This window comes from Lampris incognitus, chromosome 6 (assembly GCF_029633865.1).
Source record: "Lampris incognitus isolate fLamInc1 chromosome 6, fLamInc1.hap2, whole genome shotgun sequence".
In the NCBI taxonomy this organism is placed as follows: Eukaryota; Metazoa; Chordata; class Actinopteri; order Lampriformes; family Lampridae; genus Lampris; species Lampris incognitus.
In genome coordinates, this window is record NC_079216.1 from 59,878,898 (window position 1) to 59,905,555 (window position 26,658).

Genomic DNA, 26,658 nt, shown 5'->3' on the forward strand with positions numbered 1-26,658 from the left:
GCGTTCACCGGGCCCCGGATACAGGTGACGTGATTGTGGCGTTCATCGGGCCCCAGATAGAGGTGACGTGATCGTGGCGTTCACCGGGCCCCAGATAGAGGAGGCGTGACCGTGGCGTCCACCGGGCCCCGGATAGAGGTGACGTGACCGTGGCGTTCACCGGGCCCCGGATAGAGGTGACGTGACCGTGGCGTTCACCGGGCCCCAGATAGAGGTGACGTGACCGTGGCGTTCACCGGGCCCCAGATAGAGGTGACGTGATCGTGGCGTTCACCGGGCCCCAGATAGAGGTGACGTGACCATGGCGTTCACCGGGCCCCAGATAGAGGAGGCGTGACCATGGCGTTCACCGGTCCCCAGATAGAGGTGACGTGACCGTGGCGTTCACCGGGCCCCAGATAGAGGTGACGTGACCGTGGCGTTCATCGGGCCCCAGATAGAGGTGACGTGATCGTGGCGTTCACCGGGCCCCAGATAGAGGTGACGTGACCATGGCGTTCACCGGGCCCCAGATAGAGGTGACGTGACCGTGGCGTTCATCGGGCCCCAGATAGAGGTGACGTGATCGTGGCGTTCACCGGGCCCCAGATAGAGGTGACGTGACCATGGCGTTCACCGGGCCCCAGATAGAGGAGGCGTGACCATGGCGTTCACCGGTCCCCAGATAGAGGTGACGTGACCGTGGCGTTCATCGGGCCCCAGATAGAGGTGACGTGACCATGGCGTTCACCGGGCCCCAGATAGAGGAGGCGTGACCGTGGCGTTCACCGGGCCCCGGATACAGGTGTGACCGTTGCAACCGAGAGCGCCGACTCTGCTTTGCGGACGAGGATTCCCCTCGAGTTTTACAGCAAAGTTAGCTAAGCTCTAAATGACACACCTGCCCCCCTGCTCCTGCACTCGAGAGACCCCCCCCAAAACCCCCCCCCCAAAAAAACCAAAAGACAAAGACAAGCAAACAGCGCGTGCCTCTCAGATGAGGTTCTGACTATTGGGCACCCAGGAGGCTCGGCGTTTTCCGTTTTTACCGATATTCACCGAAAAATACCCAGATTTTTAAAAAGGAGCAGTTCGGTTTAAACCGATTTTCAGCCGGATTTTCACGTTTCCACGGATCCAAACGTTGTTCCTGTTCGTGTGAGGTTACGTGACAGTGCCCTCTTGTGGCGAAATCCGGCATGCCGGGCGGCTTAGAAAAACAAAAAACCGGAAACGCCGAGCCTTGTGGGTACCGCAACAACATTAAAACCAGGACGCTCAGCCAAGTGCAAAACAGCCCCGCGGGGGGCCGAACATGGAGAACCACAGATGGTCTGGCTCCGCACCATGCAAGAGGTCTGACATCCGGCTTACGAGATACTGGGCCGGCAAAGGTTAACGGGTTAACCTTTTAAACACAATTGAGAGACCTATCAGTCTACGTGAGTCCATATTCTTTACTTATAATCTACCTCAAGGAGGTCTTTGAAGTAAACACAAGAGGAGGCCGAGGAAAAATCCAACAAACACCGACGCGGAAACGTTGTTCCTTTCTATAATTAGTTATGTAGCTTTTACACCTCCAGCTGTGCCTTAATCAAAGAATGTGTGGAAATATAATTAACATGTTAGTATAAAGCACATAATAAGGGAGTTCTTGTAGCGTTCTTGATCTCCACATCAAAGAACATGCTAGCCCCGTCTCAGGGCATAAGTATCACACAAATCTAATTACTGCTCATATTGAATTACTGGATTTTAGTGGATACTTGGAACGGATACAAAGGAATGCCCTCAGTGGTCTGGCTTTCCAGAGCTACCCGTGGAAAACAAGCCCTTAGCAAAAAGGGCAGACACGAGAAGTATGGCGGAACAACATCCCGATAATGTGTGGTCCTCTGTTCCTTGGGACCGGTCCGGAGGAATGTAGTTTTGTCGACTTCGTGGCCCTCCATTTGTGGTGAGGCAAATCTGCCCCGCACAGCCAGCCTCATGACCACAGCATCTAAAATGGCAGACGGTCCAGTGCTACACCAGTGTCCTGTGACTAAGCTCCGAGATTTTCACAGGTTGAAGTGCAGCATCAACTTGTCATGTAAAGGGTCTCAGTAGTCTGAACATAGTGGCGGCGGCAGCAGAAGCAATCCAGCCTAATCCAAATGAATCCAGGGCCCCCAGGTTTGTTCACCCTGGTTGGAGGGTGATGACTGCTTTGCTCTGCTGGGGTGCTTATCTGCTGTCAGTGGTCGGTCCGCCGTACGGGCCCCCATGTTATCAGGGCTCAGCCTGCTAGGGGATTGGAGGGCCTGTGGAAGGTAAACAGAGAACCTGTCCTCTGCTTATCTATCCCGAGAGAGAGAGAGAGAGAGAGAGAGAAGAGTGTGCATGTGCGTGAGAGTGAGAGAGAGTGAGAGAGATGGGGAAAGGGAGAGAAAGAGGCCTGTTTCCATGGAAACCGCCTCCTTTAACCTCCGCCCCTCCCCTCCAGAGAAGAACCCCGGTGGTCTTTGTGTAATGCGATTCCACTAGAATGCACTGTGGATTAGAACTGCACTGCCTTCAGGCCCTGGGCAGGGCAACAGTAAAGACATTATTACCCAGATCAAATGCTGTAATCACCAAGCACCTGGGGCTTTCACATCCATCGCAGATAAAACCCAGAATTGGCAAAACTCAGGTGATTAGGGGATTATTATTCTGCATTTCAGCATGGTGCCAGTCCCTCGGTATTGGAAAAGAAGAAGAAGAAAAAAAGATTCTTCATTCGATAGATTGGGGGAGGGGGGGTCACAGTATCACAGACAGCCAAGAAGAACCAGCCATATCTCTTATGGACTATGATTAATGCCTGGCTGCTGAAACAAACAACAACAACAACAACAACAACAAAACCTATTCAAAAAGGGACTTGCATGCGCCCACCTACCTCTGATTTTCCGTACTCTTGGCAAAAACAGTCCAAGTGGGATTTAAAAAAAAAAAAAAAAAGACCATGAGCTGCTGTAAAACACTTATGCCACTCCAGTTTCTTATGCTGCACTGTGGCTGTCAACTAAATTGAGCCTGGCTCTGTAGGCTCGACATGAGAACCTGCTGAAAGCACCTCCATTGAGGGGGAGATCAGCCGAAGGAGGGACAATGACCTCAGTCTCCAGCAATAGGCCCTTGGAGGTAAAATCTTTCATCTCCAGATATTCCACTGTTTGATTAAGTGAGGAAGAAAATTACGCTTCAGCAAGGGGCTTGAGCTACAAATGCACACAGGAAGTGCACTCTTCGGGGATGTGGGAAAAGAAAGTCTATGGCTCATAACAAATAAGCCTGTGAGAGCGAAGCACGGCGGCTGGCTCCATGCTGAAAGCATCCGGCCCCGCTTTCATAATCCAACAACAACATCTCTGAAGAGGCAGCCATATGAGGGGCTTGTAGCTTCAGGGGCAGAGCCCTAAAGAGCCTTGCTGTGGTGTTGAGGGACGGGGCAATTCATCTTGGCCTGGCCAAAAGTACTCAACCACCAAAAGACCACTCGAGAGAGCTGAAGAGCACCGTTTGCATCATACTTTTAATCTGACACTGCATAAAAACTCACCATTGTGGCCTTGCTGCTAGCAAGCACCGTGTGTAATTTCAGACATGCCACAGAACACGGATGCAGCCATAGTAAAAATTAAGGGTGGGGGAAAAAAAAAATCAATACAGCATAGTATCACGATATTTTGCATGGCAATATTGTATCAATACACAGACGCCAAGTATCGACCTTTTCTCTTGTGTCCGTCTGCTTGACAATCCCATTTTGCTGCAATAAAAATGACTGGAGTGAGATGAACAGACAGAAAACTTTATCTTATTAGATAAAACAGGTGTTGACAAACTTTTCCTTTGGGGACATGCGTAATTTGCAGTTGAAAAAAGGCAATAAATCGCAATATATCCATCCATCCATCCATTATCTGAACCGCTTATCCTGCTCTCAAGAGTCACGGGGATGCTGGAGCCTATTCCAGCAACCATTGGGCGGCAGGCGGGGGGACACCCTGGACAGGCCGCCAGGCCTGTATTGCAATAACCAGCGTATCACATATCGTATTGTAACTTAAGTATCGTGATGATATGTCATGGGTCTGTGGCGATTCCCACCCGTAGTAAAAATGTAGTGAAAGACAGCAAGCACTCATTCACACTAGTCTGGTGCCACTGAAAACTGAACCAGGTTTATCCCTTAGGTATTAATGCAAGCTCAGCATTTTCTGAGGTACAGCAAAGCCACTGCAAGACTCTTCCCACCTCAACTCACCCCCCCCCTCCCCTCCGCCCCGCCACGAACAGCAACCAAAAGGTTTTCCTCTCGTGTCTTTGGTCCTCCCGGGACAGGTGTCAACTCTGATCTGGATGCACGTGCAGCCATTTACTGTCATGATTTCAACAGGGAGTAAGCTTGCACAAGAAAGGCCCAGGTAAAGCATGGCCAGGGGGGCGCTGTGGCTTCTGAGGAGCCCATGGAAAAGACTCTTGTTTTCAGAGGGGGAGAGTAGAGTCGAGCAGACCCGTTCAGGGTGTTTTCCCCAATCACAGGTTAACCACGAAGAACCACCAGTTCAAGCTGACTCACATACTCCCGCGCAACAATATTAATCTAAATTGGCCAATCCAGAACCAGCTTTTGGCCCTTTTTTTTTAAAGACAATAGTGTGCAAGCACTGTAGAAATGCAGTCAAAGGTGTTTTTAATATAAAAACAGTTTATTGAAATATCAACAACTGTACAATCCTTAGTGACGATGACAAGTGTTTGCTACATGGTCTGAAGTGTGTTTGAGCAGAGACCATTCCCACCCATGAGAGGAGATTATAGTAGGGTAACATGAAGTACTGAGGAAAGTAAACAGAGCATACCCAAAATGTCAAACGGCTTTGTCTGCCGACTACGTCGTATCATTCTGTAAGCCTTGCACATCGGCCTCAAAGAGTCAAAAGAGACGGGCGAACACTAATTCTTACAGGACGACAAGTAAGGGTAAACCTCGAGTGGAGCAACGAATGTCCATACAATACTCAACAGTCAGCAGACCGAACTGCGGCTTCATCCGTTTCTTCGTAAAATACACCAGTCCTCCAGATGCGCTCGCAGTTTATTCCATCGTTTCATGTCATTAAAAGCAGCCAGTGTTTCGGGATGTGCCCACATTTGAAAGGTGAAGCCATGTTAACCAGAGCCAGAGGTTAGAGGAAGAAATTAGAAACAATCATTCTCTCCTTCTCCCAGTCTTCGAGAGAGAGAGAGAGAGAAAAAAAGACATTCCCAGAATTCTCCAACGCTAAAATCCGACAAACACATGTCCGTGTTCTAGCAGATGGCAAAGAGGAAAAAAAAAAGAAAAAAAAAGGACCGTTTTCTGGGAGGAAAAAAAAAATCTAATTTAGATTTCCGAAAAGGTCATCCTGAACAACGAACATGAAAAAAGGCAGGAGGGGGGAAATGCTGAAATAGAATATCCTCTTACAAAGTCCTAATCTAATTTCTATCCCCAGAGGAGACAGAAAATCAAGGAGAGAACAAGAAAGGATCATCACAAGCGTAACTGGACACCAAAATATAAATCTATAAAAGGCCTTTTGTTACTCCATTATGTACACTTTTCACAGGACCTCCGGGGAGAAGCTTTTAGTTGCGTCTCAGAGCCTTATCTCCATGTTAAAAAGAGACCAAAAAGAAATGAAAAAGAAATATCCGACAAACAGGAAAACAGCAAGACGATAGTTTCTTCTTTAGTGCCTTGGGGGGGCTGCACCCGCTGTACAAACGTTAGTCCTACGAGTGAGGGAGGACACAGCACCCAGGACCACATAAGCACCCGGACTCTACTAGTCCAGTAGAGTCTGACACTGCCCGGCCCGCTTCAGGCTGCTGCCCATCCACCCAGAGGCTGCAGGCAACATCCATGCTGTCTGTGTGAGGGAGGGTAGACGGAGGAAGAGTCCACTGTTCCTGAGCACGGGCATGCTCTGATCCAGAAGAGTCCGTTCTAGTAGATCACTTCATATACAGTGGCCTTCTTGTCACCAGAGCCTGTCACTATGTACTTGTCATCTGCTGAGATATCGCAGCTCAGGACAGATGAGGATTCCTTGGACTGTGGAGAAAAAAACAAATGCAGCGTTTTAGCCCTGGGGACATTCAGCATGCTTTAACTACGTTTGAAGATAAGTGAGTGAAAGCAGATATTTGTAGGGCAAGATTAGATTCCAATGACTTCATATTCTGGCCCAATTCTCCTCAGAAAGGCTTATTTGCCAGGTCAATATGTCAGGTTACATTTTCAGCGATAGGAGATCCCTCTCAGACAGCAGTTGCTGTGTCCTTCTTTGCAGAGACTAACTGCATACATTTAGACTGGCTGCAGACAGGGTGTATTGATCTACGTACCTGGAATATGCTGGCGCCATAAGGAGTCCTCCAGGCATTCAACAGATTGTCCTTCCCAGTGCTTACAAACCATTTCCCTACAAAAGGACAGAGTAGCAGAATTAGATCAATTTAAACAAAGAAACACTTGAAATAAGACCTTCAATGCAGCAACTAATTTGGTGACCTTGACAGCAAAAAAGAACAAGTATTGACACCTTAAAATCAGAGTTGGACTTTTGATGACAAATCAACTATAATCAGCTATGGTACCCTTGCTATGCGGTAAAGTCAGCATTCCCTGTGTGTGTGTGTATGTATATACGTATATATATAATCCAGTGATTCAAGTAAATTCTTTATGAGACATTACAAGCCTGTTTCATGCCATAAGCAATCATCAGCTGTCAATCAACTCATCAGCTGCTAATGACATTAGCAGCTGATGAGTGATTAGCAGCTGATGAGTGCGTAAGGCATGAAACAAGCTTGTACTGCTATGTATTAAAAGTTTTTTTCCTACATCTAAATTGATATAAATATACATTTATATAGTATAATCCAAGTAGTTTTATTGACAGCTGATTATTGCTTATAGCATGAAACAGGCTTGTACTGTCTCATAGAGAATTTATTTGCTGGGATGGATACATATATATATATATATATATATATATATATATATATATATATAAAGATAGATGTAGGGAAGAAAAAAACAAAAAAACAAAAAAAACGGTAAAAGCTGTAAAAAAAAAAAACGGAAAAAAACTTGTATAGCCAACTTGGCAGCTGATGAGTGCGTGACGAAACAGGCTTGTACTGCTATGAATTAAAGTTTTTTTTTCTACATCTATCTTAATATTCCGCTCTTCATTTGTTGAGCACTATCAACACCATTGATGGTTTCTGAAATAAAAACCCGCTCTATATATATATGTATATATTTACTACTACTACTACTACTACTACTTTCGGCTGCTCCTGTTAGGGGTCGCCACAGTGGATCATCCGTTTCGATCTCTTCCTGTCCTCTGCATCTTCCTCTGTCACACCAGCCACCTGCATGTCCTCTCTCACCACATCCATAAACCTCTTCTTTTCCTCTTCCCTGGCAGCTCCATATTCAGCATCCTTCTCCCAATATACCCAGCATCTCTCCTCCATACATGTCCACGCCATCTCAATCTTGCCTCTCTTGTTTGTCTCCAAACCATCCAACTTGAGCGGTCCACTAACATAATCATTCCTAATCCTGTCCTTCTTCGTCACTCCCAGTGAAAATCTTAGCATCTTCCACTCTGCCAGCTCCAGCTCCTCCTCCTGTCTTTTCGCCAGTGCCACTGTCTCCAAACCATAAAACATAGCTGGTCTCACAACCATCTTGTAAACCTTCCCTTTAACTCTTGCTGGTACTTGCTTATATATATATATATATATATATATATATATATATATATATATATATATATATATATATATGTGTGTGTGTGTGTGTGTGTGTGTGTGTGTGTGTGTGTGTGTGTGTGTGTGTGCCTTTATGTGCATGTAAGTTCATACCACAGTACGCAAACTTGAGGGAGAGGACGCAGCTCTCGTGCAGGTGAAGCTGGTACTTGTCAGGTTTTGTGTGGTGGAGTACTTCCACATTACTACTCTCCATGCCAACAGCAAGCCACTCCCCAGTTGGACAGTAGCCAAGAGAGAAGATCTGTTGATGTGACAAACCAGTTGGTACTATAAGAGGACTCAATTCAGACTGCCACCTAAAGCATATACACAGTGTGTTTTACTTTCATTCATGCATCTATCTGAATGAGGCTAATGGACTGTACCTGTGAAGTGAAGTCATGCTGCTGGAGCTGTCGGCCCTCCCTTAGATCCCAGGAGCGGACAGTGTTGTCGAGACCACCCGTCCACAGCTTGGTGCCATCATGAGATATGTCAATGCAGCTGGCGCCGTCCGTATGACCCTGGAACTGCCTGCAATAAAAGTTGCAGTAAGGGACTGCACATATCCAAATGATTTAAAACATGGACTTAAACTGGCTGTGATGAGGTGCTGCTTCTCACCTAACAAGGGTCTGGTTGTGGAGGTCCCAGACAGCAATGTTGCCATCACTGCAGCAGGAGAAGCAGACCTTGGCGTCAGGACTGATGGCCAAAGCATAGCATGCTGGTGCTGAGGAGGTGAGCTCAGCCTTGATACGGGGTGTCTGTGAGGCCAGGTCCCAGATGGTCAGTGTGCTGGCCTCGCCTCCCACAATCAATGTCCGGCCGTCAGGTAGCAGCTTACAGGAGCGGATGTAGTTATCTCTGTTCTGTTGCATCAAAGACACAAGCACATCAATACTCACAGGTTCAGGGCAATGAAGGCACAGTGGGATTTAGCACCAAGTCATTGGGAAGAAGGGTTACATTGCTGCCATCATAATAAATCAATCTAGGCTATTGATGAGTGTAAAGGTCAATAGGCAAGGGTCCTCACCAAGCAGTCCAATTGAGACACGGGGCTCTTGCTGCCAGGTTGGCTAATGTCCCAGATTTTAACACAGCCTTTGCCCCCAGTGTAGACGTGTCGCGTGGGGTTGCTTATGGTGACAGCACAGACCACCTCGCCATGGCTCAGTGTGTTGATCTGTCGGGCGTGGCGCGGAATGCCAGGGCCAATGAGAGCGTCTGGTGGGAAGGGCACGGGCTGCATCTGGCCATCTGCACTGACATGGAAGGAGTAAGCTCTGAAATAAAAGGACAGAGGTATGTGAGCATTTCAGATCACTGCTTCTTATAGCAGGTTGGATGAGAACACAGAGATTTGGCCAGAAACTTACGGTTTGCCGCCAGAGATTGATGTGAGGCTGGCTGGTAAGCCTGGGGCTCTCATGTGCGTGTGAGGATCAAAGCCCTGAAAGATGACAAGATAAACATTTTTGAATAAAAGAATTGTAATGGGGGTTTCATGGTAGCCTAGTGTTTTGCACTGTCGCCTCACAGCAGAAGAGTCCTGGGTTTGATTCCAGCCCATGTGTGCAGCATATGCATGTTCTCCCCGTGTTTGCGTGGGTGTCCTCTGCATACTAGCTAGACTGGAATCTTTAAATTGCCCTAAGCTGTGAATGGTGTGTAAGTGACTGTGTGTGAGCCTTGCAATGGACTGGTGACCTGTTAAGGATGTCTCCCATCCTTCCGCTCAATGCCTGCTGGGATAGGCTCCAGCCCTCTGTGACCTTGAATTAGATTAAGTGTGTAAAGATAATGAATGGATGGAAGGATGGTATTCCAATTGACCAGAGGTCATAATTCAGCCCTCATAGTACAGTGGCTCTAATCACCTACCCGATGCCTACCTAACAACAGACAAATACTTCCCAGGCTTGTTTCTACTTAAAGTCCAAAATTACATTTTGAGAACAAACATGGATAGTAGTGCAATATTTGTGTGTTTGCATGTGTGTTTATGATAATGTTTTTACCATGGGGGAGCGACCGTAGGCTGCAGCTGCTGCAGCACTCATTTGAGGGGAGATATGCAGACCAGCATAGACACTGGGACTGGTCAGGCCTCCATTCATGTCATGGTGGCCCATCATGGCAAAAGGGGTTGGGTAGGAACCTGCAATGGACAGAGGTGTCCGCAGAGCTGGGGCTGCTACAAACAGAATGAGAGAGAGAAGGGGAAAAAAAAGGGCTATCAGTATGTAACAGTGGTAGACAGGGGAAATGATTTAACAGCACCACTTGGTTTTCCAGGAATAATAGAGCCAGAGTGGCACTAACCCAGAGCCTCCATGCCTGGTGGTTTGCCCAGAATGGGCCTGAGCCCAGGGGTGGAGCTGGTGCCAGGGGTGGGGGCATCATTGCGAGGCGTGGGGGTGTTGGACTTGAGGCCAGGCGTGGAGGATTTGTCATTCTGTTGAGGGACAGAGGGCGAGAACATTCACAATCCCAAAAGCAGGCGCTGTGCAGACTGACAATTTGAGAGCAAACTAAACTTAATCCCATCTAATTCTGACAATCCCATAGTCCTGCAGAGTTATGAACTGCTATTTATTCCAAAACCTATTACTACCACAATGGAGATGCAGCCATTTTTATCCTCTCACAGCTTTGGCTTTAATCTTTCAGTGAGGCACAGGGAGGGACAAACTCCTGGAATAGTTAAATACATTGAGCTATTAAACAGAGAAGACCTGGCTGATCCTGATGCAGGACAACATTATCCCTGATGTTTAGTCATGCACTTAAAGCACTGACAGCCATTCCTAATCCCTTGCAGAGACGTCCTAAATGTGTTTGCACATATCCCTTCTCTCTCTCTGTATTTCTCATTTAATCTCCTCTCTGTCACAGTCTGTAATAACACTCCTGGTGTCTTACATGGCTGAGCTCCTTAGCCTTAGAGGATGGGGTGCTTCCAGAAGATGCCACTGAAGCAGGGCTGTTTGGTGTGTCCTTCTTTGGGGGACGAGGCTTGTCAATGCCATTTTCAGGTGGTGAGTGGGCTGGGCTTGCCCTTGGGGTGGCAGGGTCCTGGGCAAATGTGTTAATACATTTTATGACATGAGCTCATAAATATTAACCAACCTCATCACAGTAGATGTCTAAATGCTGCAGGACGGCCTCACTCACCTCATTGGACACATCCACAACAAGATCATCACTTTTCTCTCCGTCGCTGTCCTGTGAAGATAATTGGCCAATTGGACAATTTAGTTGCATTCCAAGTAATGAATCATTACCTGTACAAAGGTTTTTGTCTGTGAGTGGGCGTAGAGTTCTTACATATCTGCTATCCTTCTCCTCCATTTTACGCTTCTTAGAGTCCAAACTATAGTCAGAGGAGTTGCGGTGTTTTTCGCTGGCTGTGCGCAGGCTCTCTGATGGGGATATGGAGTTATTCTGAAATAGGGGAAAGAAAAAAAAAATCAAACATTAATTTTACAATTCATTATAAAACAGGAGCTGGGAATCATTCATCTACTGCATGTTCAAAGAGTGCCATGTGCCAATCCAAACACTAAAAATGTCTCATTCACACAACTATGGATACCGCAGACTCTTAAAATGCAGCTGTAGGCCTGCTCCACACAGTACCCTGACACCAGCCAAGCCTCATCTCACACACAAGCCCGTCTCTGGCCACATAACAGAATGGACCGTTATCTGAACTGAAAAGGGTGGCTTGTTTTCTAAGCCGGGCTCCCTCCTCCTCCTTATGACTGGACAACAAACAGCCTCACAGGGACATGAGCAGTGTGTTGTGGCTGAACAGAAGCCCTTTTCTCTGGAGTCAGTCGAGCCGAGCGCAGGAAGGAGGGGCAGACATAGGGAGTGGCGGGTTGGAGAGAGAGTGTTTAGGGCATTGATTGCAGCGCTTGGGCACCATGTCAGCTCCACTCTGCCTTTAACGGCAGGCTTTGAGTGCTCAGATAAAGAAATGAGGGATCTATATCCTGCCATTGGGCATGGCAGCGTGGGACTGACTGGTGCTTCTTCATGGAGCCTGCCCATACAGGCTACGACAGCTCACTCAGAACGCAAGGGAATGGGAGTAACTAGGCAGGTGTCCAGTGGGCTTTCACAGGAGTTTGCAATTTTCCTGTAAACTGCCAAGTATTCCTGATTCCCTCCGTCTCCTTCTCTGAGGACCAAAGCAACAACACGGACTAAGTCGACGGCAGCCCAGAGACGTGAACAAAGGCTGATGGACTAGCAGCCCGGGCAAAGGGCCACTGTCTGCATAATGGCTGACCTTTAAAGAGATGCTTAGCGTGACTCATTAACCAAAGTCACCACTCTGCTATCAGATGACCTGGGACAAGAGCACAGCAACAAAACAGGCTTACTAATCGCCCCAGGAGTTCCATTTCTTCAGACATGACTGCACCCATTCAGCCTGCCCAGCCGACAGAAACACAATCTCACAGGCCCATCACAAGCCATCAGAGATCGCAGCCATTCAAATAAAATGTTTCAGCCAGGCCAGCCGGGGAGGGCAGAGAAGAAAACAAAACAAAACAATTCTGCATTTGTGTTCATAAATATTCATCACAGGCAAGGGAGGAGAAAGAGTGGGCTGGTAAATAAGGGAGACAGTAGAGAGGATCAAATAAATCCTTTAAGAAGGCAAGTCTTAGTCTTTCTTTAATTGTGATGAAATTACAAAGCTTCTAATCTCTCCAGCGTGATACCAGTCATTTCCCCTCTGGATTAAACGCACAGGCCTTATATCACAAACCTAATTTCCCATTAATCATTTCATTAAGAACAGATTACAGTAGCACGTGAATGCAGTTTTTAACATGTTGTAAGCTACCCCCCCCACCCACCCCCCCATACACAATGTTTGCATTAGAGATGGGGGAAAAAAAGAAAATCAATGGATTATCAAACAAACAAGGTGCCATCTTTGGTCCAACAGAAACAACTGAAGGTTTCACCACTCACCGTGCTCTCTTCATCACAGGAAAACACCATGGCAGGTGAGGTGATGATGACGAGCAGAGTAGAGAAGAGAGAAAAACAAGTCAGTTTGCATGTCACAACAAATGCTGGTGGCTGAAAGCAAGATATTTAGCTGGAAGGCACAAGGTCCCTCTTATCAGCATGTGCTGGAACTGTTGAATAGCTTGTGCAGTCATGGACTGGGAATGTACCACCTCATTACCCAGCCAGAATTTGAGCATGAGAGCAGAGAGGACATATTCCTCACCTAAGGGCCCCGAGACTCTGCTTCAAATATTCAGAATCATCCTGTACTATTTCATATCAACTAATTGAGGCCGAAATTTAGATAGTATGCATTAAGCTGTTAATGTCTGGTTGGTCACAGAGATACCCAAGACAAGGTGTCTGTGCTCACCTCTGTGCTCCAGGTCATGGTGGTTCTTCTCATCCTTCACGGGGAGGTGGGCCTGGCTGCCTAGGGCCCCCAATGCCAGAAGACCAGAGCCAGAGCCCGTCACAGGGGGGATGCCAGGGGGCTGCAGGCCCGATGGGTGGGGAGGCAACTGGACAGGAGGCCCGTGAGCTGCATGGGAAAGGTGCTGTGCCTGGAGCTGCTGCTGCTGTAGATAGATAGGACGAGAGACAGACAGACACCAAGTGGGTCCGACGGAAAAGGCAAAGAGACCCCCAAACACTAAACACGAGCTGATCAGTCAAAGCCCATTTGCTTTGGGCGGGGTGGGCAGATATTAGCACATTCACACATCTATTACCGTCAGGCTCAGAGAGGAATCCCTCTCAGTGCTATTTCTACACCTGGCCAGAATAGCATAAGCCCCAGAGTCAAACGTATAGGTTGTGACTAACCATCAACTGCTCGACACGTCTAACGCATGGGACATTGGGATCAAGGGACTTAAATCACACGGCACAGTTAGTAGAGGCTGAAGTCAACCCTGAACACTGGGAATATTCATCAAGCTGTTCCAGTGAAAACAACAAATCAAACTTTCATCCAGCTATGCGGCTACATCCCGAGGAATCCCAAAGTTATCATTCCACACAGTGTCAACAAGGATATTTCATACAGCAACACCACAACAGTCCTTGGCGATCAACGAGTTAGCCAATCCTCTTAGGGTAGAGAAAGAGAATGCCAGAGCCGGGTAGGAATCTGTCAGCCTGTGGGCTAAACAACTACCTGGGGTTTTTTTTTTTTTTAACACTTCAAAACACAGCCAGCCCTTATTTACTCCTCTCACATTCCTGGATTAACTGCACGAATCATATGCACGCCCAAACTTTGGGAGACAGAGGGAGAAACAAAAGCCAGAAGCTCTGTATGTGTGTGTGTGTGTGTGCCCCCATGTGCAAGACTGCACAAACAGCCAGGACCAGGGGTCCCATGCTGGCACTTAGTCAACCCTCCAATATTTTTCATCAATATTTGAAAGGCACAGGGAAATGGATGGGAGTTAAAAGGCTTTCAGTATGGATGTAGGCAGTGTAAAGCAAGGTTAAATAATACTTAGCCGAGACACCAATAAAAACATCAGCAATTTATTACCAGACTACAAGCCAGCTGAATAATTCAGCCGGTGTTATGGCATGCACCCATTCCCTTTACAAGACAGAATTCAATGGGTAACCATTTATTGTCAATTCCTGGTTAGAAGGTGCTTCCTTAATGGCTGAGCAGGTGATAAGGCAGGGCGATCCATCTGTCTAACACATAAAGAACGATTAAAAGAAGACATTAATTCCGTACGAGATGCCTTTTACAGTCATGGTTTTAGCATATGACAAGGATATTGGACTAGTCATACAAGGACTGACATTACTCCATTATGTCCAATAAAAAAAAATCTATTGGGGCGGGGGTTCATTGCTTATTACTATCCACATTATCTGCACAGCAGGTGAAGTGGAGTAGATTGGAGTATCTCAGAGTAACACACCACTGGGGATTTGAACTTGCAACCTTGCCTTTGACTTTCTAGGGTCGATGTCAATCCAATTATGAGAGAGAGAGAAAAAGAGAGAGAGAGAGAGAGAGAGAGAGAGAGAGAGAGAGAGAGAGAGAGAGAGAGAGAGAGAGAGAGAGAGAGACTCATGTATGAGAGTTATAATATTATGTCCATGAGGGAAATTAAGGAGCCAGCTCATTGGCAGGGGAGAGCCATCCTCGCTCATTGTGTTTAATGAGACACTGATGGGTAATATGCATGGCTGATCAGCTAGCACTCTCATTAGAGTACCATAAATGAAGACAATAATAAATAAAGAAAGGAGGCCGGCCTATTCCCTCTAATTTAATATTCCAAGATAAAGACCTACTCTTTGGCCTCTTTTTTCCTCGGGGGTGACTATATCGCAACAGAGCTCATTCCTACTCTTAAAAATAACTCACAGGCCAAACTGAGCAAATTTGTTTTAGTCTCCAATGTAATAACGGACTGCCAAGAAAGCAAAAAGCACTCTGGCAGGACAAATGTCATGCAACATGCACAAGCCCTTCAAGCTCCTTCTCTGCGTGCACACACCCAGTCCATTAACTGCTGCATGACACAGAGAAATATCTCTGGATGTCACTGACCACAAGAGCCGGATAAGCAGCACGCTGCTGCTTGGGAAGAAGGAGAAAAGCCTCGTCAGGGCTTAAGATGGTCTACATGATCTCCACATGCCACACCATCACAATGACATACAAGGACAATAAATGATGCAATGAGGGGGAGAAATCTTTCAGTTATTATTCTAAATCCCATATAAACAAAGCAGCCGTAATGTTTTGGCTCACCCAGGTCACAGCTCACAGATGGATATGCAGGTACTGGTGATCATCTCACCTTGGCTAACTTGAATTGTGAGTTGGGTGCTCCTATTAAAAAGGGTACAGCAATGATTCACCAGGACCATCTCGACACTACCAGCTGTCCTAGATGCATGCTATTAATGGCCCCGGGCCCCATCAATAACGCATGCAATTGGCTTCTGGATGCTGTCTGTCTGCAGCTTGCCTCGCACGCCTTTTCACCCCATCTCACTTCACAATATGCTCGTCCACTGAACTTCTCCTCGATGAAAAACAAATAGAAAACGGTATTTGTAAAACATCGCTACCCGCAGTGACATGTGCAACTTGGACTACTTTGTTCCAAAACAGATCTGACGTTTCATAGCCCCGGCCATGTGCAAATTTAGACCATATATGCATTCTAAGTTGGTAAGAAAGGCACTCCAAACATCAGACCTTTACTCCAACTCTCTCAAGACAAAACAAAGACCACCTGATTAAGAGTAAATTGATCACAGCTCAACAAGATTCCAAATGCCCAGCAACACTCCAATATTATTCCACTCAAAATATCAGCGTCACAGCACCACTGAGGCAAATTTGTAATTTGTTATAATGGGCTATACAAATAAGATTGACTTGACATATGCACAGGAACCACAATTCATATCCCCTCTTGGAAACAACAGCAGCTCTTATTTGTTTCACCATGGGTGTAATAAAGCCCCAGCCTCAGTTCAGCAGGTAATTTTTTTCAAATGCCTCTCTATCACTTCAAGTCACGTATGCAGAGAAATTTCAGGGAGCAATTATCCTGGAATGAAAGGTCACCAAGGGGGCATTAATTGAATTCCAATATGTGCTTCCAGTCATCTAGTCAGCCTCTTGTGCATGCTAAAGACCTTGCAAGGTTCGACTCCAGTAATAAGATCACTAAGAGAATGAGGTTTGTACTGGGGATGAAACTAATCACTTCTCTGGTAGGAGGACAGGGTCATCACTGTTGATCAATGCAGAGCAGGTGGGTGGGCTTGGGAGGAAGACCACAGATTACGGTTCTGTGCTGCAATGTGCAAGGCAGCCTCCAGACCAGGGCTGTGAAGGCTAACTGCTCTGTGTACCGTCTTGGGCTAGCCAGCAGCGCTGGTTGTGTTGTGCTCACCCTCTGCCTTTAATTCCCACAGCTATCCAGGTCAGCGGTAAGGGATGAGGCTCCTCGTTAAAACTTTAGCCAATTAAAGCAATACAGACTGTGAAGAGGATCTCAAGAGCGCCCAGGCTCGTATTTATAAACACACAACAAGGCAACGGCGATACCGCCGAGATTAAAGCTGAAAAAACAGCCCAGCTCAGCTCGCTAGAACTCGGCTAACTAAGTATATAGCATTCATTGCTCAAAAATTAAACATCAGACTGGAACAAAAGATTTAGAAAATAGATAAAATAATCTATGGGAGAGGCAAATCTGCACCATTATTTTAGCGGGTCGGGCAGATCACGATGCATTTACTGGGCAGTTAAGCCTACTAGGTGCATGAGGTGGAACAAGTTAGGACATGGTAGAGAACTATGAACAGTTGGTGATCAGCTTATGTGCAGGTTTGCCCCTAGCCAAGATCAAATAAAGGAATAAAAGGGGGTATACACACGGTGAGAGGCAGATTGGGAAGTCCACGTACCCCGATGATGGCATTCAGCTCTGTCATAGTCACCTGCTTAGCCCGCTCAACTGCCTGAGCCACCTGCTGTTGGTGCTGTGGGAAGACAGTTGCAAAAAGACATGTCAGTATCAATATCTAGTCACACACCTCACATTTTAGTGCCAATTCCAAAGTAGAAATACCTAGCGTTACTGTATTTATGCAAATACAAAAACCTAATGTCATATGGGCAAGTGACAATCAAAATTATTCAAAACTGGCTAGCCTTGACATGTTCAAGAAGTAGCATTCATACATGACTCTAAACAAAATGAAAACTACTGCTGATGGTTATTTAGCACGTAAGTATGAGACTGTAGTAAGGACATTCAAAACTCACCTCTTGTGACAGGAAAGGCATGATTTGAGCTAAAATTGCGTTGAGCCGTTTGGCGATCTCTGTCTGGAAAACAAAAAAAAACAACAAAAAAAAAAGCAGCGAAATGAGAAGGCAAAGTACGACACAGACACTAACTTCACATAACCTCTCCTTAAATGTTTATGCCGATTAAGTCAATTACTGCGGCAATCAGAACTGCTTGACTCAACATCCTCTAAACAGCATGATATTGACATTTGAAATATTTAAAACATTAGGGGAGCCCAGGGGGATGTAGCACAGCTGCGCTGAGAGTGCACTCCACACTAAACGGATATGAGCAGGCAGAGTGCTGCTGTGTTAAGAGCCTCCTCTCTTACTCTACCCTCATTCCTCTCGTCTGTGACTCCACTGTCCTGCAGTTAACCTCAGAGTCAAACCACCCGGCCGCACCCCGGAAGTCAGCCCCGCTAACCACCACGTTCCCATTTGTTTATATATTACTCTGATGCAGCCCTAATTACACTACAGGTTATAAGTGATGATTGAGCAAAGAGTAAATACCATAATGACCCTTAGGATAACACACCTCGAGTCTGTAATCAATACCATTAGAGGACAACAACGAGCCTGTGAATGTTCCAAGTGCGGTACTCTGAGGCTTAGTATTTCCAAGACTGAACTTAAAGCCATTTCTCACTGCAGTCAACCGCACCCAGACCCCCCTCCCCAGCCTCCCATCCATCCACGGGGCCCTACCTCAATTCTTTTGCCTGTCTATCCACTGCCATGGCAACGGCTGCAGCCCTATCTTGCTGGGATCATTATGCAAATGGCACCTCTGCTTGACCGTAACAGGCTTTAAAATCATATTACGTGCTTGGAGGCAGGTCATTAAATTGAATTTTCAGCCTGTCGATCAGATGAACACAGCAAATGAATAGTGGATAAGAAAGCAGAGGGGGATGTGTACGGGGAAGGGCTATGATCCACTGACAACCCCAATAAAAACATTGCATGGACCATCCTATCCTGCCTCAGTGGTCCTTGGATAGGAAACCAGGCAGCAGCAGCAGCCTCTAGGACAAGACTTTGCACTGGAAGTGGAAAAATAACAGTGCCAATGCCTCATCATCTATGGAATTTATGAGCTGGAGTTCAGTTTTGGGCCACTGCAGAACACGAACACATCACAGGGATTTTCTCTTGATGTTCTTACTCACAGAAGCACACACACAATATACTTTGCAGACTGCCAGCTTATTTATTACACATGGCAGAAATGCCAAAGCAGTTTTGGCAGCAAGACATATTACCTCTGAACACAGCCAGAAAGATTGGAGAGTAATGTCTCACAGAACGAGCCCTGCTGACCCAAGCTACATAAGCAAAGCCACTTTGTCGAGAAGGCCAGCCGGACAAACAACGCTAAATTTTAATATCAGAGGGTGCCAACCAAAGGCATTAATCTGCAGATTTTACTGTATATCATAGCACTCGATACAGGGGGGCACATTAGATATTTAATTGACATTGCTGATTGCAATGCAACTAAAATAAATTATCTATGCCAACATAGCTATGAAAAGGTGGGATGTAGATTTTACAGGCTTTAGTATTAATTCTGCATATTAAGTGCTCCAGCAAGAGCTCAAGAAGGACCCTAGAAATGGTTGAAAAGCTGCAGAGCTTGTATAATCCTTGTTTGTTGAGATAAGCCATGTCAATAGCAGTCGAACATTTGACAGGATTTGTGAAAAGGTCTTGGGCGCACAGTCCATTCCTCTGAGCTTAGTCTCATGGTGACAGCTGGCTGAGAGAGGTCAGGAGGTGGCCGATCCAATGTGCCCCGAACAACTGGCTGCCTCTCCACTCTCACAACACCACATGCTAATACATGGAAGTAAGCATCAACTCAGCTGACCAGCACTGTCAAAATAGATACAGCCAGAGCTGGGAGGGTTTTTAGCCCTGCTGGCAGATAAAACGGAGGCTGTTGTCGCTTTAAGCAGATGACAGCCTGCCTCTCAAAAGGCTAGCTTCGCGCTCGGCTACACAACAACAGGTACTCGGACCTGTCTAGCACCACTTTAAGAGCACTCTCAGGCCAGCCTGTCAACGGCTTACACAATGCCATTTGTCTGTTGCTATCAGTGATGGGAAAATTGAGTGAGGGCCTGATGAGCCTTAAATACACAGGGAAAACAACTGGTGGCTCTGGTCACATGATCCAACCATAAACACTACTTGACCCAGTCAAATTGAAAGGGCCTCCAATTTGCCCAAGATGACAGCCTTCTCCCTTCTGTCTCTGGTTCTCTCAGGTAACAAGAAAATTAGGCCCATTGTTGACTGGTCTCATCTGAGCGCGAGGCTGACTAAACTGAGATGTTTCACAAAGCCTCGGAGCCTTTGTTAATATGCAGCGAGTCCAGGCCAATTGTTAATTGACATCTGAATTTACCTGCATTGATCTACTCTCACTGAGGCAGGGCGGCTGCTCAAACGCATGTATGGATCATTACAATGATTAAACCTTATCAGCTGCATCAACCAGACAAGTCTCTGAGGCAAATGAAGTCCAGACTTTCAAATGTAAAAACAAGCCTACAGCTCTGTTGATGAGTATTGTCTGGATCTGACAGCCCTCCCCCTCTCCCACTGATGGCACTGCTCCGCTCAAGCAACCCGGCCCAGATGATGGATGGGGGATGTGGGAGCAATGAGGGCTGCGAGGTGGGCAGCGGCATGTTCTCAACCACTCGTCATCACTACATGCCTCTTTTGTAAGAACATTGCAAACTTGCTCCACGGCATTAGCGAGTTTATTTTGGCCGCAAATATGACACATAGCCAGCCCCTTACTAAAGAATTCCTTGAAATGCTCAGCGTAAATCACTCATCTCTTAACAAGCTCCCACCCTTCTGTCACCCATGCACATACACACATGGGCACAACCAGTATGTGGATCTGGCCTACCCTTATAACACATGCTGTGTTACAACAACAGGTAACGGCTAAAACTGCTCGAGCTTAACAACCGCCTGACATTGCGAGTGGCTCATGGAAATAGGCACAAGAGCGCGGTAATTATTCACCGACATCTCACACCAGAAATTAGTGGTGTGTTTCAAAACACGGCTATGCCTGACAGAGAGAATCCGACAACACTACCACATCAGCCTGTCTGAGCTATGCTGATGTGCACTCTGAAATCCGCATTATACCTTCACACAGTAATCATAAAGGCACAGTTAGAGGAATGGATTTCCTCACTACAAAATAAATCCCCTGGCAGGAAAATAATATGCCTGTGTGCATTCAATAATCCGTCCCAACCATGCCTGTTAACCACTCCCTGTCCTCCCCTCCTCCCGCATGGGCTGTAAGCTGGGAGAGCTGCATGGCTGAGGCCCACACTGTTTGCTCACAAACACGCTGTTCAGCAGGTTAGGGCCCCGCTGATGAATTATTCAAGCGCTTCCATCAGCTCTGTTGAGGTTCCTGATAAAAGTCAGGCACTAAAATGGATCAGTCGATTAACCTGTTTACACAGAGGCGGCCTGCCGCCCCTCTCCCAGCTCTGCTCTCCAACTTGCCTCCATCCCCCCGCTCCCATCCCCCTCCCTTCTTCCTCCCTGGTTGGAGATAAGTGCCTGACAGGAGCTATCAGAGCAGCCCCAGCCATGACAGACATGTGGCAGTGTGACACCCGGCCCGGACGCTGATGGATCACCCCACCACCTCAATCCGCCGCGGCCCCCCTGTGCCGTCATTAGCCAAGCTAGACTGTTGTGACAGCTATACTGGTTTGAAACCAGCATGCCTTGAGAATGCCAGGATAACCCATTTATGATACTTTTGTCTTCAGACTTGGGGCACAGGGAATCACCATTATTATTTTTTTCTAATCGAATACATGTTGGAATTCCTTAATAAGTACCCGTGTAACCCCCCCCCCCCCCCCGCTGCAGTCTATAGTAACCTGCCATGACATCAGCCTCACAGCACCGGCGGATGTCATGACAGGCTTTCAAACCTCAACACTGAACAGCCACTGTAAGGCCACTTGGCCAGATTCCGTCTCCAATAGCTTAAATATATAGTATAGTTAAATATATTCGTCCCTGAATAAAATAAATAAATAATACCGAAAACAAAACCTGTCTGAATGTATTCTATTGTGTCTTAAGTAGCAGCACACGACGCTTTGTTTTGACTACAGTTTGACCTCTTCACAGACGGCGGTGACGTGATTTTGATTTCTTTTGAAGACGTAACAGCAACAAGAGGAGGATTACTCACACAGCCGGACCTCCCTGCAACCCCCCCCCCCAAAAAAAACTATGTAAAATCAAAATCTATTAATCCATGAATCAAATGCACGCTGACATTTTTCTTCAATACTGCTGTGAGCAAGTAGCCTACAAGCAAAAATGACTGCATCTGTGGCCTATAGCCTACCCCCTCTTCTACTTTGATTTAGTCTACTTTTCAAACATGCCCGAGCACACATGCACGCACACTCACACTCACAAAGTTGTCAGTAGGCAGACACACCGTAAACCAAAATAAATAACAGATAGCTAAGAAAAATCTGCCTAAATGGGTGGATTAACTGAAGAAAACTGAATGAATCAAACTAAATGAATAAGTGCCGGTCTCTGGTGAAAATGAATTCCAATAAAAACCCAAAACAACAGCCCCTATGCCCCCCCCTCCCCCCAACGAGCCCGCACATAGAATAAAACGATAAAACACAAACAGGAGTCTTTTTGATGGTGGCACACGGAACGCTTGCAGCCGTGACTCTTCTGATAGCAAGTTGTCAGCGGAGTGAAGAGCTAGTTACGCTGGTTTCACATACATGCGGGACAGCGCTCTGCGGTATGTGTGAAGCTGCCCACTCCACTCCAGCTCTGAAACAGGCCCTACAGCCACGGTCGACTGCATAACCACAGAGGCATAATTACACATATGCAAGACTTCTTTGAAAATGCCAACACCATACTATCGTCTAATACAGTGTTTCCCTACCCAGTCCTCAAGGACACCCCCCCCCCCATCCTGCAGATTTTCATTGTAACCCTGCATAGTTAGCCCTGCTTGCACTTACTCAACCAATCATCTCATGGCACTTAATGACGCAGGGTGTGCAAAATCTGACATAATTCATTGCTGATTAGTTGAATAACTACAAACAGGTACCTATTCAGGGTTGCAAAGAAAATCTGCAGGATAGGGGGGTCCTTGAGGACTGGGTTGGGAAACACTAGTCTAATACTTGTTACATTTTGGCAAAATGGCTTTTTTGTTTTAATTATCAATGACATTTTTTTCTATAAACATCTATGGTCTGTTGGATGAGTACTCCTTTACTTGAATACATGTTTGCACCACTACTTCAGACAAGTAAATACAATGAATCCCGGAGGCTGTATCAATGGAGATGGACTCAATTAATCGCAACAAGTAAGCAGACAGTCAAGGCCACGGGTGAATCAAAACCTGATGAAAGAACTTCTTACCCATCATGGAATTTATTTTCTCCTTAGAAAAAAAAAACACCACTGACAAATCAGCAAGTCTCTCCACATCATCACAAGGTCAAAGGCCGGGGTTACAAAATTCTGCCTTTAATCTTATCAAAACGCTGACAGATCTCGTCTTTGCATGACAGTCAAACTCCAAAGGGAAGGTAGCAGCGATGGTTTATGTGCGAGAAGGAGTCTGCATATCACGTTGCATCAATCAAGTTGCATTTTTTTATAGCGCTTTTCTAGCTGCACATGCGTTTGACCCCTTATATTTACAGCCTGGTATCATAACAGCGCAGTTCAAGGCACAGCTTATGAGTGGCTCCTTTCATAACTTGGTACTGAAATTCCCCGGCAATGTGGAAAAGCACAAAAGGGAATAAAAGGGATCTTGATGGCACCTACCTGTTTGTGCATCTCTATGTTCAGCCCATAGGACATCTCGTAATACTGAAACGAAAACGAGGACACATTTGGTCAGTTATTTCCACAACTTGAAATCAAATCACCACAAGTGAGTTTGCTTTTGCACATCACCATTAAGCCTCTATAAAATAGCCATTTGTTTTTGTGCATTACGCAACAATTACAAATTCTTGATTCAAAATTTATGACAACGCGATTACATGTCACATCAATAATCAAACTGATCATTACAGCGTTTCTTTTTTTTTTCTTTTCCCCGCAGGGTTAGCAGCAGTCTGAAGCCTAACCGCCATCCTCTTTCAGTGGGTAAACGTGATACACTAACGCCCGAAGAAAAAGGAGCAGTACAGTTGACGGTGAATATTTACTGTGAATCAATAGCTTGCTGTCTGTAGTGTGGGGACCAGGAGAAAAAAAAAAGGGCTAGATTTATTGATTAACACCTTAAACCCTCAGGTCTCGGGGATGTCTGTTTACTTAGCTTAACGCCATTGAACACTCTTGATATTTCAAGCTAGGTCCGTCTGTCTGGCTGAAATGTAATCCGTGAAGCCCGCAAGTGGCAGTCATGGCAGAAATGTCTTTCCAGGCAGCGTCAATTTGATGAGGCAAATGCATTATTCAGTCCATTAGCTTCTTCGAAAATTACTCTCACACAACAGAGCCATTCTGTCTGAGATCAGAGCCCCACAGCCGTGGTGTAACCTGACACCCAATGCTGGCTGTGGTATACTTCCCTACATGTTTACCTAACCTCCTCCTTGTCAGAGGGGACATGTTTTTTTCCTGTTAGAAGAATGTTTAACTTAAGTCTAAATGTATTGGTTTAAGTCAACCCCTGTGTGTTTACCCAGGATAACAGAATACTCTGCCCTTAAGGAACCCTGTGATTGCGTCATGTCTGAGAAAATTCTGGACCACAGACACACCTATGTTTTCTTTAAAGCGGGTGCTAAAATAAAGGCTAATAATGTAGGTATATGTCCAAACTAGCTAAGTTAGTAGAAAAACAAACTAACTGCAGCGTAATCCACGTCCTCCATTTTGTTTGCCATAGAGCATTTTCCCACACAGTGTGCTCTTGCCCTCCTTCGTCAGCTCACGCCTAATTTATTGCCATGCATACGTCTGAGTATCTCCTAGGAGAATAATCAGATCAGCACACACAAAGGGCAACACTGCAGTCATTGACCCTTGGAGATCTGGGGTGCTTTATAATGGTGGCTCAACCCACTGCTGCCTGCCTGTCAGGAAGGTCTCCACTGCAGCAGGCAACTATGCCAGCCCCCCCAGGGCCATTCACATGACACTCACCCATCCTTACCGCTACCCAGATAAACACAACAGTCATCTCCCCCTAGTCGAACAAGATCTTCATCAAGCCTTGCAATTTGGAGGCATAATTGCTCGCCCATTGAAACATAATCTTACCATGACATAGTGGCGCTGCATCTCTGTCTTCTCATTGGCCAGTTTGTCGTACTCCACCTTAAGACTAAAATAGAAGGCAAGGTGTCAATTTTCAGGCGTCTCTAGACTTTCAATAAATCACTCACTTCTAACCACTTGAGTACGGTGTGCCGAGGATAAAAAACTATAGACTTTGTCCACACGTGTTTTTCCCTAACGAAAGTTAACAACAAACGTGAGTGTAAACCCGATGGATAACCCAACAGCATTTAAGAGTATGCATATTGATATTGGCATACTCAGGTGAAAATGGTTGTGATCATTACCTGTGATACTGGGCTTGCAGGAACTGAAATTCATCTTTAATCCTGTCACAGGACTCTGCTACAGTGAATTTGAAGCCAGGCTGGCCAGGCTGATGTGGGGCCTGAAAGAAGGTTACCAGATCAGTCCATCAACACAAGGGGGGGGGGGTTCTCTGTTACTTTCTACATTTGGTTCCACGCCCTTAAGGGAAACTCAAGAGTTCTCACAACAGTTGACTTTGGATAGAACATACCCAGTAAGACATTACTGAAACACGGAGGCTGATCTACAACAACACAAAAAAGAGATCTCTTACAGACAATAACTTAAACAACAACAAAAAAGAAGAGGGCTCGACCCACCCCATTTTATCAACACAGTCAGAGTAATGGTGACATGCTCAAATATCTCGGGTGATACCTCGAGGCATTACAACATCTGCATCTCTGCAAGCACACATTAACATGGTTTATGGGCACCGGTGGGGCTTTGTAAAACAACAGAAAGTAACGATTTGGGACGCACGATTTTAAGAGCGAAGAACCAGAATTGGGGAAAGCTGAAACCAAGTAACCCCGCCACCACCTAGGCAACGTCAGAAGAAGAAGAAAACAGTGAGTGCATGTAACCGAGGAAGCGCTTCTTACCGGATGTCGGCCTTGAGGATACATCTTGAAATGTATCCGTTTGTGTATCTACCCGATGTGTAGGGTCCTCTTGCAAAATGGTTGAAATACGCTCACTTGGATACCACTCTCACAACAGGCAGGCGAGATCAGCGGGGCAAGGGCTGAGGTAGAGGGGAAGGGGGAAGGGGGGAAGGGGGGACTCGTCAAAATCCTTTGATGCAAAATCCTTGATGACGCGCTTAAATCTATAGGCAAAAGAAAAAAAAAAGGAAAAAGCAGCAATGGGCTACAGTACAAAGCAGAGCACGCTAGGCAGTAATCCGCCTAATGACGGCACAACACAGCCGTCGGCCGTGGACGTTTCGAAAAGGCAGCACACGCAAGACGCAAACGCTTTCTTTCTCTGGTGACGTTCAAGTCGGCGGTTTGCGGCAGATTAAAAACAAAACACACCACAAAAAAAAACAAACAAAAAAACCACGAAAAAAAACAAACCCCACAACATCCTCCACTCACCATTCACAAAATGATGCAAACACGACGTGGATATTATTTTGCATTCTAACGTTCGAGCTTTACACGGTGGTCTTCACTTGACGTTCGTCAAATAAAACCCACGCGCGGCATAGAAGCCCCCCCCTCTATACGGAGTCTACGGGCACGGCCACGGCAGCGGGGAGTCGGCGCTCCGCCCGCGGCGCA

The 26,658-nt window shown here is 46.3% G+C and overlaps 1 protein-coding gene across 1 annotated transcript; it reads right to left on the bottom strand.

Moving 5' to 3' along the window:
* Nucleotides 1-4,630: 4,630 nt before the first annotated feature.
* tle3a (TLE family member 3, transcriptional corepressor a) lies at nucleotides 4,631-26,049 on the bottom strand. The gene is made up of 20 exons (XM_056282548.1): nucleotides 25,975-26,049; nucleotides 25,348-25,448; nucleotides 25,043-25,106; nucleotides 23,591-23,635; nucleotides 17,669-17,731; nucleotides 17,278-17,382; nucleotides 13,247-13,451; nucleotides 12,832-12,839; nucleotides 11,167-11,283; nucleotides 11,014-11,064; nucleotides 10,762-10,914; nucleotides 10,162-10,294; nucleotides 9,858-10,033; nucleotides 9,216-9,289; nucleotides 8,873-9,122; nucleotides 8,458-8,705; nucleotides 8,220-8,367; nucleotides 7,945-8,095; nucleotides 6,406-6,482; nucleotides 4,631-6,112 (listed from the first exon to the last, which is right to left on the bottom strand). Exons 1-20 carry the CDS (start codon nucleotides 25,996-25,998, stop codon nucleotides 6,005-6,007), a joined length of 2,301 nt encoding a protein of 766 aa, XP_056138523.1. The 5' UTR covers nucleotides 25,999-26,049; the 3' UTR covers nucleotides 4,631-6,004.
* Nucleotides 26,050-26,658: the final 609 nt, after the last annotated feature.